The following is an 11464-nucleotide window of genomic DNA, read 5'->3' as shown; positions in this document are numbered from 1 at the left end:
CACATTAATTACCTTAGAAATATAATAAATGGTCAAAAACGTAAATACAGTACACTATATATAGGAAAGTCAGTGACACGCGAATAGAATATGAACGACCTATCATGCAAATATCCTTCGTTACGTCCGCCATTTTCTTTCTTGTTTTGATCGGAGGGGGGAACTGGATAAAATCCACCATCATCTGCTTTATTTTAGCTCTTTACTGTTGAATACGATATTGAAACTGCAGTTAAGGCATTCCTGCTATGGCAGATACAGATAAACTTAATATAGACAGTATTATAGCAAGGTTACTGGAAGGTAAGTATTTGTTGTTGGATATATGTCAAATAATTTCAAGTAGTTTCTTCCGTAATAAAACAAATGCTAAATTTCGTGCAGTTCAAAATATACTCGTCAAATGATTTCACACGATATTTAGATTTTTAATGTACGTGTGTGTGTGTGTTTTATAAACGAGTTATTCTTGCGCACTTTGGTCGCAAATCCCTTTCAATTGTTAAAAAAGTTGTTGCTTTAGATATGATATCTGATAAAGCAAGAGTATACCGTAATACCAAAGTATTTATAGTCTTCTTTCGTTGTTATGTAATTAAAAACTACTCTCTGTCATATCGGTGTGGTGTTGCGAGGTGTTGTCAACTTGAAATTCTAAAACGAAAGTTGTGAACAAGTTTTCATTCAATGTGCAAGGAAAACTGCGGATCTATACCGTACCACCCCCGAGTTTTAAGAAAAAATCAGCTTTTATTATCAATCACCTCAAAGTTCTTTCTGATCCAGTAAGTTCAATATTTAGTGTTTAGTTGAAATTACAATTTAGAAACCAAGTATTGCATTTATCAGGTTGGGAACACTTCCCCTATGGCGAGGTCATCTTGCTAAAACGCGATTATCCCTCTCTAGCGAGAGTAAATATATCCCGTACAAATGAGAAAAACACTTGTGGAGTACATCTCTTCGTGTTTCACATGAGAAGAAGAAAAAGTGCTGAAATGTCTGATACTTCAGCAGATATAAAAATCAAAACAAAAACACTCACGATGTTCACTGGATTTCAGCCTCCTTCCCTATTACGCATTAACGTTGATATGAATTTTTTGACTGTTCTCAATTTTATAGAGGCAATTCGCTTCATGTTGAGTGCGTGTCCACTTATTCAGCATTGCAAGGAATTTGTCATTATTTTAAATAAAACCACCAAAACACCTGTTTATGTAATGTTTACTCTCTGGCTAAAGAGGGACAACCGCATTTTAGCAAGATCTCGTTAATGGGGAAGTGTTTCCAACCTGTTTATAGACTATGTTGAGCTTGAGACACTTCTCACCAGGGGTGTGATTTTTCCTCTTTTCAGAGGAAATCCTCTGATTTGCTAAATTTTCGAAAAAATGAAACACTGGATTTGATCTAAAGTGGCAGAAAATGATATTTTTCCAGGTAGGGTGATGTGTTTTCCTCCCTTTTTGACAAGTTTTCCTCTGATTTCTGAGGAATTCAGTCACATCCCTGTCTCTTTAACAGGTTGGGAACACTTCCCCTACAGCGAGATATTCCTACGAAAATATGATTATCCCTCCCAAGGAATACATATCTTCATGCTTCACATGAAAAGAAGAAACAGTGCTAAAATGTCTTGTACCTCAGCAAATATATATGAATTTTAAAAAAACACCCACAATGTGCATTGGATTTCAGCCTCCTTCCCTTTTTACGTAGCAAAGTTAATATGAAATTTTTTGACTTGTCCATTTTATTAAAACAATTCGCGTCAAGTGTCACACTTTTAAGCATTCCACAGAATTTGCCGGTGTTCAATCTAGAAAACTGCAAGGGAAGGGGTTGGGGAATCCATTTACTTCACAGTAAAATGGGTTCATTTTCAGAAAATAGGGGGTCAATAAAAGTCCCTTTGGTAGTAAAGTAGGGGGCCATTTTCAGACAACGGGAGGGAATCAAACCAACATATTAGTTAATCTGGTTTTATGTTGTGTATCTGTGAAGGTATTGTGCTTTTTAGCTTTAATGCAAAGTTCACACTGCAAAATGTTTTTAGCAGAATCATAAACCACCCACGGATATTCCGTTTTCCATTTCACTTGAAAAAAGAATTTCAGGTTCAATGGCTGTGCCCATTTGTTTTCCGAATTTCAGGTTCAATGGCTGTGCCCATTTGTTTTCCGTCCGTGCTTTGTTGCGTGTCGTCAGAACTTAGAAGGGTCAGTGGAAACCACCGTGTCCCGCGACTGTTGCTTGTGTTTGTCTGACATGTTTGCTGATTATAAAATGGTCAAGGTCATTAGCACTCTAAATAACGGAACTGCGTCCGGATACGAAACCAAAAAAATCTGAAAATTGAGGTGGACCAACAGAAACCTGTGCATCCGCAGGGCCCACGTGTTGCACCTTTTATGCACCATACGTTAAAAAAAAAATTGCACCAAAGGCACGGTCTGAAATTAACACTTTTTTGTCATTATTTTCAATCAAAACACCAAATCACCTGTTTAAGGTTATGTTTAATTTCCCGCTAAAGAGGGATTATAATGTTTTAAAGACAAGATCTTGCTATAGGGAAAGTGTGCCCAACCTGATAAAGTGCTGAGAGATTCTTTGACAGAACAATTTATGATGAGACAAACAGTTACTCAAGTTATTCCCCTGGCTTGACTTATTCCAAGAGCTAACAAATGTAGTTAAGAGATTTGTTTTGATGTGACATACTGAATGCAATAAATACTGTAACCCATTTCTTTGTAGTTCGAGGATCAAGGCCTGGAAAGAATGTTCAACTGACAGAGTCAGAAATCCGTGGTCTTTGTTTAAAATCACGTGAAATATTTCTGAGCCAGCCTATATTATTGGAGTTGGAAGCACCATTGAAAATATGTGGTAAGTGGAGAATGTCACCTGTTTTGTCACTCCCACTGAAAAGAAATATTAGAATATAGTGTAAGTAAACAATGATACTATAAATGAGGAAGAAAAAACTACTCATCAAGATTTTGTATACTATTCATGACTTGTGTAGGGTTGTCACTACTGCGAGATATTTCTTAATGATCATTGAGTCTTGAGACTTGCATTTTAATACAAACTTGAAACATGTTGAATGTGAGCATACAACTAATTTTGTTTTGCACACTCCATAGGAATTCTTGTGAGCATGTTGTGTATTAAGGATATTCATATGCATTTGTATAACTTGTATCTTAAAATGAATGATTTGCTTTTTTTTTGTTTACATCTTCCAAGTTATTCAAAGAATGAGGGGGGGGGGGGGGGGGGGGATCTGTAATTTGAAAGATATTTAAAGAAAGTAGAGTATATTTTGACATGAAAAGCAGTTAAGAACTAAGGCATCACTTAAGACTCCAGCATTGGGCGTATAAAACGATAGATATATGTTGTTTATGTTCCATTCATTTTACAGGAGATATCCATGGTCAGTACTATGTTCTATTCATTTTACAGGAGATATCCATGGTCAGTACTATGACCTACTACGTCTGTTTGAGTATGGTGGATTCCCCCCAGAGAGTAACTACCTGTTCCTAGGAGATTACGTAGACAGAGGAAAACAGTCACTGGAGACAATATGTCTACTCCTGGCCTACAAAATCAAATACCCAGAAAACTTTTTCCTCCTCAGGGGTAACCATGAATGTGCAAGCATCAACAGAATCTATGGGTTTTACGATGAATGTAGGTTTCCTTCCCATTAGCTTTGATTTGAAAAATGAGAATGTTTACTTAATAGGTGATGCATTTCATTGTATATCGTATATGTATATAAGTTTTGGGAATTAAAAAAATGTTTTTTATTTTCATGAAGGTAAAAGACGATACAACATAAAGTTGTGGAAGACATTCACAGATTGCTTCAACTGTTTACCAATTGCAGCCATTATTGACGAAAAAATATTCTGTTGTCATGGAGGTAAGTGGAGATGGTTGTAATGTTGAATATGTATTAAAGAAATTAGCAAACCAAAAATTTCATGTACATGTATTTTTTCCTAAATTATTTGGGGTGACTTTTATTACACACCGAGGATTGACATTAATGGTTGTCCATTTGCCATTTACAAGTAGAATTCATAATCAGACAGGGGAATATGGGAATGTATGTGTAGTTGCCTAAATTGTGCATATAGTATTCCTAATTTTTGATATTCTGTTAAATATTTTGAATAATGGATGATGAAAATTGTTCATGAAATTCGAATGCACCATATATAAAGAAAATTTTTTTAATACTGATGCAGTGATTGGGTAGGCCAAAATAGCCCCACGGTTCAAATTTTCAATGGGCCATTTTCACATTTAATGGGTCATCAACATATTTTGAGTAACCATTTTCAGTAAATAACACATATGCAGTGGAACATTATGTTTATTGTTATTTTATTGTCTTTACAATATGATCATAGTGTTTTCCACAGCTCTATTTCCCCTTCTCAATGTTATCATTGCTTTTATCAGTATCTGATGACGGTTTCTCGTTATTTTCATCATTTGTTTTCCCATTTTCTGTTGTTTCTACACCTGTCCTTGGCCTTACAGATCTTAGAAGTGGTTGGGGTGTATGTGTATTTTTATCCTTTCTTAGGGGGCATTTCCCTGATATGCTCAAAGTAAACATGTTACTTGTCTTATTTGAAGACAAGAAAGTGTTGTACGAGGAAACAGTCTATTGGTTATCGATTTTGATTTGTATTACTTCAACCAATAAGATTCGTGTATCAGAATCCATAAGGATAAAAAACAAAAGTATAAAAATTTTAAGTTATACTCGATTCACTTCTCGAGAATAAAACGTATGTTACAATTTATTTTGAATGTGCACTTCGGTGCATGGCTTAGACATTCTGATGCACCAATTTTCATCTGAATGGGACTATGGCTCATGGCCTTCCCTATCACTGCTGATGCTATGTTTAAGATGAATATGTTCATCATTTTACTCTGGTTGCTTGCTGCCCATCATGTTTGAAAGAGTAGGTGGTTCAATATTGGAAGATGAAAAAAAATGTCAGCTAATCGCTTTCATTAGTGTGTCTGCTGTTGAATGCGACAATTCAAGTATTAAAACTTCAGTCATTGCTTTCTTTATGGCTAGTGTTCCGTCAAAAGCAGCATAGCATGATGTGTTACATATCCTCTATTAAAAGCTTCTGTTATAGTTTTATAATGTATAGATCTATCTCTTTCATTACCGAATGTGTTGAAAAGCAGACCACTAATCAGATTCCAGGGTAATTGTTATGCTGAGCACACAGCAAACACAGGTTATTTTGTCGGTATCTGCTGTGTTTTCCTATTTGGTGAAATTCTACAGATAACAAGATTTGTTTGTGAAACACTTATGCCAGCAGATTGCAACACAGTGAAATCAGGTCAAAGGTCAATGTTAAGGTCACAAGGTCAAATATTTTGGTGTCAATTGAAAGGTCTTGCTTCAAGAAACAAATTTTTTTGCCACTGACAGCCAAAAACTTTACACCCCTATATCTCCGATTCTGGGAGCATACTCCCCCCCCCCCCAACTTCTAAATCTAATGAGAAACCTGATATTATATTTATATTCTTATCTAATCTTATCTCGGGTAATATTAACCCTGCTGATGAGAAAAGCTGTAGCCTATGAAAAGGGAATCACTCAGGTGTGAAAATGATAATGTTGGTGGAATAAAAAAAAAATTCAGAATGTTAGATCGATGAGAATAAACTGCTCTGACAGTGGAGATGTCAATACAGGGTTTGACACTAAGGCACATCCAACCGACCAAGTCTACTAAATGATAGGTCCGGTCGGGTAAAATGTTGGTTTACCAGTCTGACTGGTCATGTTGAAGAAATGAACAACTTTAAACCATACGATATTTTTATCCTATACAACCAAAAAGAAAAAAAAATTGCAATACCTATCATTTAGTTAAACCATGTGATGACATAATCTCTATTTTTAGTTAAAAATGTGAATGTGTGAAAAAGTTTTGTTTTAAATGAATATAAATTGAATTCATTATAAAAAACAGTTTATTTTTAATGAAATGTGAGAAAGTTTTTGTCATTTTGTCAAATGAAAAATGTCATAAACAGCTATTTTTCTGTGTTGACATACATGTATGAGCAGGAATGTCTCTATTCCAATATGGGTTCTAAGATGCTCCAATAGTAAAAGATAAAAGGTAGGGAAGTAACAGAGCGGGCTTATGAAAACCAAAAAATGATTGCAGTTGTTTTATTCTAAAGAGACTGAAAAATTTCTGCACCGGTGAAATTTAAAGAAACGGATTGAGAAAAAGTTGTGTTTTAAAAGCATCATTGATGAGACTAAAGATTTTTATGAGACATTAATTGAATACATTTTAGTTTAAATTTAACACAGAAAGTGTTGTTAAACATTTAAAAGTATTTAAATAGATTATTAAATGAAGAAACCATCAGACTGTTTTGATTTAATTTTTTTTTCTGGAAAGGTTGGTTGGTCAGGGCTAGTGAATGCAAAGTCAGGGCTAGTAAAAATTATTTGAAGTAGCCCGACAGGCCTATTGCTCAAAAGACTAAATGTCAAACCCTGTACTAGCATGTAAATTGAGTGCAGAGAAATTAATATGGGTTGTTTCACACATATTGGCCCCTAACTTTTATCATGAACATGATACAGGTGATTAACTTGTAGCTTTTTCTTTTCTTTCCTCTTTTGCATGGAAAAGTACATTTTTTGTATTTTTTTCATACCCCTGGTCAAAAATGGGTAACATACAGTACTTCCTCTGTCAGTTTAAGATTGCCTTTGGACCAGTAAATAGAGATTACAGACCAAGCTTTAGTGAATATTACAAGCTTGGAAGTCACTCAACCTGTGAATTCAAGGAGAATTTGAACCCCTGATTTAAAAGTGATTGATAGCCAAATAATGATAACCTAACCTGGTTACTATATATGATGATGAAGCAAAAACACAGATTAAAGATAATGTAGTTATTGTAGTGAAGGAAGATGACCTATATCAGAGCAGGGGATAAAGTGTCATCCTGGGCATTTTATTTTAGTTGATTCCAGGATTTGGATGGATCGAGTCCTAGTTATTCTTGCATGCTATTGTGTATTCAGTCTCTAAATCCTTTGTTCACAGGTTTAAGTCCAGACCTGCAATCTATGGAACAAATCAGACGAATCATGAGACCAACTGATGTTCCCGACCAGGGTCTCCTATGTGACCTGTTGTGGTCTGACCCTGACAAAGAGACTATGGGATGGGGAGAAAATGACAGAGGAGTCTCCTTCACATTTGGGGCTGAAGTTGTTGCCAAATTCTTACACAAACATGACCTTGACCTTATTTGTAGAGCTCATCAGGTTTGTCATGTCTTTATTTTCTTTCCTTATTGTTTTTAAAGTATGTATAATTAATTTAGCAAAAGAATCTATTGAGATTAACAGTGAATAGATGTCTAGAATTGATCACTGTGTATATAAAAAGTTGAACTTTTTTGTTTTATGTGGATAGTGGTCTTTGTATTACTCTTTTTTATGATTTACCATTGTAACAGGTGGTAGAAGATGGATATGAATTCTTTGCGAAACGACAGCTTGTAACGTTATTCTCTGCACCAAACTACTGTGGTGAATTTGACAATGCAGGTGCTATGATGAGTGTGGATGAAACACTCATGTGCTCCTTCCAGGTAAATATATTGGGCTGTGTTTATTTTGCATTAATGATTTGCATGTTATTTATGAAAGCATGATTAGGTTTTTTTTTCGATTTAAACAATACTTCAATAAATTAATGGGATTGGACAGCAGGCTTGGTCTATATTAACAAGATGTGCAATATTTTGTGGTTGTGCTTTAAAGATTAGATTGGCTTTTTTTTTTTTGTAGATACTTAAACCCGCAGACAAAAAGAAATTTCCATATGGCGGACTTAATGCAGGTCGACCTGTCACTCCCCCTAGGGGCCAGGCCAAGGGCAAAGGGAAAATATAGGATTTTGAGACTGTCAAAATAAGGATCCACCATCATGTTTTTAGTGTAGCTCTTACAACACACTGAAATGTAAACACCATATCACCAGTATCATGCGATTTCACAGTACTCATCAAACAGCAACGTAATTTGGCTATTTACATAAGACGGTTCACTAAGACCGACAGAGTGTTGTTATTGGTGAATACATTGTGATTAAAGCTCTTTCATGGCAATCCAGACATAGGGGACTACTCATCTGTATTTACATGTGTTGTACATATGAAGAAAAAAAAATGGACATAATTGTAGCTTTTTGTGTAGTGTAATTGGTACTGTAGATACATATATGTAAGAGCTAGGAGCAAATCGTCAGGGCACCTGACAATAAAGTAATGACGGAAATGTGAACCAGGAGAGAGAAAGATTAGGCTGTACATGTAGACACCTGTTATATAGCAAAGCTTGGGCTCTTCTGCTTTCTCCCAGTGTTCACATTTCCTGCTGTGTTTTTCTGTGAATTGCTATCTTTGTAAAGTTGTTGTACTCTTGATACTTGTAGATAAATACTGTACACTTTAATATTTTTATCTCGAGTACAAGTAATTTTTTTTTAATTGTCTGTAAATAATTCTCTTTTCAATATTTATTGTATTAATATCATTGTAATTTTACTGCATTCCTGGTTATAGTACATGTACAATGAAATTGCAGGTAAGCTAAATAACAGATACATTCACTCCGTGTTAATAAGGATGTCCTACAGTGAAGCATCTTGTAAGGATGAATTTGCTGTGGATGGAAAATTTTTAATAGTATGATAGAAGAACAAATAAAGGATGTTTTCTAATTGTGGTGTTGTAATTCAGAGATTGAGTCAATGCTTTCTACACACGGACAGATTTGGGTGGGGAATGTGCCCTCTGCCAACCCTCCAAGACAATGGGTCCATACCTCTCTTCCATTCTGCATTTTTTATTGAATCTTGTATATTGGAATTTGAAAGGAAAGGGTACTTGGAGATGGAAAATCGTCATAAACTGAGAGCTCCTGTCATGAATCCTATCTCCCCCGAACAGAGGTCCCCGGGGTATATGTTCCCATTAAAATTACTTTCAACATTTACTGATATACTAGATTCAGAACTTTCCATGCACTGCATACTTGGATTAACAATTGATTTCTTTAAACTCGTTGCTGGTTATGTATACTCGTCATCTGCTTATTCCACAACAACGGTCTTGACACAGCTTGTGGTACTGGAGTCCCAAAGTGGTTGTGGATGCTTTCATTGACTTGAGTCAATTTCCTACTAAGTCTTCTACAGGACCAGAGTTGTCATAAAGTGAAAAATGTGACATGTCCTGTGAGTTTTCACATACTGCAGGAGAATTCTTGTGTAACTTCCAACTTGGAACACAATTTGTATGGAAGAAAATAAAATTACTAACTGCCAAATTGATTTTTATACGCCCGTCTTAAGACGGGACGTATTATGGTATGGCGTTCATGTCCGTCCGTCTGTTAGCTTTTTCGTGTCCGACCCGTAACTTAAATACTACAAGGCCTAGAATCATCAAACTTTGTCTGTAGATACATCTTGGGTAGAAGGTGTGTCGCACATTAAAACCAGGTCACTGTGACTTTTCATTAAGAAGATATCCGTCTGTTAGCTTTTTCTTGTCCGACCCGTAACATAAATACTACAAGGCCTAGAATCATCAAACTTTGTCTGTAGATATATCTGGCCATATATGGCAAAAACTTGTCCGGCTCATAACTTGAAAACTATTAGACCTAGAATCACCAAAATTGGTCAACTAATGCATCTTAGGTAGAAGGTGTGTCGCATCCTACTTTAAGGTCACTGTGACATTTAATAAGTTTTAATGGGTACAATCTATACTGTTAACAATATGTGACGGGCGTATCATGTGCCGTGGCGGTGCACTTAAGAAATTGGATTATACTTTGATATAATGAACGTCATTCAAGCCAATTACGTTTGTTTTCTAACTCAAAATTATATGGATTAGAAAAGCAGGCATCTTTGCTAGCCAAGGGTTCTTTGTAGAGAAGCGGAGCGGATCGTAAACCCTTGGCTAGCAAAGATGAAAAGCAGGGTAGGTGCTGCGATATTGGTACAAATGTTTGATTTTAGTGAAACATCCAGTTTCCAGAACTGATAATGTCGGTTTTTGTGACTGATTAACGCTCCTTAACGGGGCGTGTCTGATTGGTCTGCTTTTCAAATTTCATTACTCCGATGAGCATGTTGGTATTACTTAAACATTAGGATAAAAACTTGCTTCAAACATGATGGTTTTAACATTTTGTAAATTAAATAAAACTGCTTAATGTGTATCGATACACGAACCAGTAAATACAAAAATAGCTACTATCTAGCTCACGGATTCTGAGGAAAGTTGCGTAGTTGCAAACACTCTTCTCCCCACCCCCCTCTCAATGACAGTTGAAAATTTTACACATCAAAGTGTCATTTTATGCCACTTAGGGAGTCTGCAAAGTATTTGAAAATTTTAAATAACATGGGGGTCATTTTATGCCACTGAGAGAGTCTGCAACAACTTGTTGCTACAGGCATTACTTTCCCCCCCAACTTTACAAATGCCCTTCCTTTCTGAAATGTGTAAGGACTGCATTGCTTTTAGTTTCTCCTGTGAGGGATAGTATCTGACAACTACCTGCGTGCGGATATTTGTAACAATATATCGATATTTTGTCATAATTCAGCAATGCATGTGTAGTTAACGCAGTTTAATCTATAATCATCTACATCCACAATGTTTATATAGTGGAGGTCAAATTAAAAAAAAAATCAATATGAACAATTCGATAAACCGTCCCTTCCTTAGGACAAACGAAAAAGGTTTTAACTAGACCTAATAAAAATACAAATGAAGGGCCAGGCAAACACAGACCACTGGATGCACCAGAGGTGGGATCAGGTGGCCAGGAGGAGCGAGCATCCCCTGCTAACTGGTCACTCCTGCAGTGAGCCGGATATGGTAAGTCGCACGTCAAATTATATTTACCTTTAAACAATTATTAAATTTGAATTAATTCCTGTTTGGGAATACAACAGTTGCGTGAAGGAATCTGATAAAATGATATGATTTGTAAACTCGAGGCCAAAATGAAGTGCGATTAGTTGTGCCTGAACTGCTGTCTTTGAAGAATTATCAATAACGAAAATTCTGCCCAGTTAGGTAGACTAGAACTGCCTAGTGGGACTAATGCCCCCAGCAGGGCACATTGAATGGTGGGAAATAGTAAAATTTGTACCCTCTCCTTAACTAATGCAGTAGCTAGCTAGCCTCTGAAAGAATTAACATACATATTACAAAATCTAAAAGAAAATGACTAAGTCAAGGAAGTTAAAAAAACACCCGTAAAAGGAAAATATCGATAATTTCCTTGAATATTAATGAAACTCAATAAAAATGACAGGAATTAATAC

At 35.8% G+C, this 11464-nt stretch overlaps 1 protein-coding gene across 1 annotated transcript; it reads left to right on the top strand.

The window, feature by feature from the left end:
* Positions 1–79: 79 nt before the first annotated feature.
* Positions 80–8833, top strand: LOC125663766 (serine/threonine-protein phosphatase alpha-2 isoform). The gene is made up of 7 exons (XM_048896120.2): positions 80–303; positions 2764–2895; positions 3478–3708; positions 3839–3943; positions 7148–7371; positions 7566–7700; positions 7900–8833. The coding sequence occupies exons 1-7, from the start codon at positions 249–251 to the stop codon at positions 8002–8004; spliced, it is 987 nt and encodes a 328-aa protein (XP_048752077.1). The 5' UTR covers positions 80–248; the 3' UTR covers positions 8005–8833.
* The last annotated feature ends 2631 nt before the right edge of the window (positions 8834–11464 follow it).

Source organism: Ostrea edulis, chromosome 1, assembly GCF_947568905.1.
Source record: "Ostrea edulis chromosome 1, xbOstEdul1.1, whole genome shotgun sequence".
NCBI lineage: Eukaryota > Metazoa > Mollusca > Bivalvia > Ostreida > Ostreidae > Ostrea > Ostrea edulis.
The sequence above is the reverse complement of the archived record's forward strand: the minus strand, read 5'-3'. Positions and strand labels throughout refer to the sequence as shown.

Excerpts from the sequence above, each read along its gene's own strand:
- LOC125663766 (XM_048896120.2), top strand. The coding sequence starts at position 249 with ATGGCAGATACAGATAAACTTAATATAGACAGTATTATAGCAAGGTTA. Across the intron at positions 2,896-3,477 it reads AGCACCATTGAAAATATGTG|GAGATATCCATGGTCAGTAC; the intron begins GTAAGTGGAGAA and ends TTCATTTTACAG. Across the intron at positions 3,709-3,838 it reads CTATGGGTTTTACGATGAAT|GTAAAAGACGATACAACATA; the intron begins GTAGGTTTCCTT and ends ATTTTCATGAAG.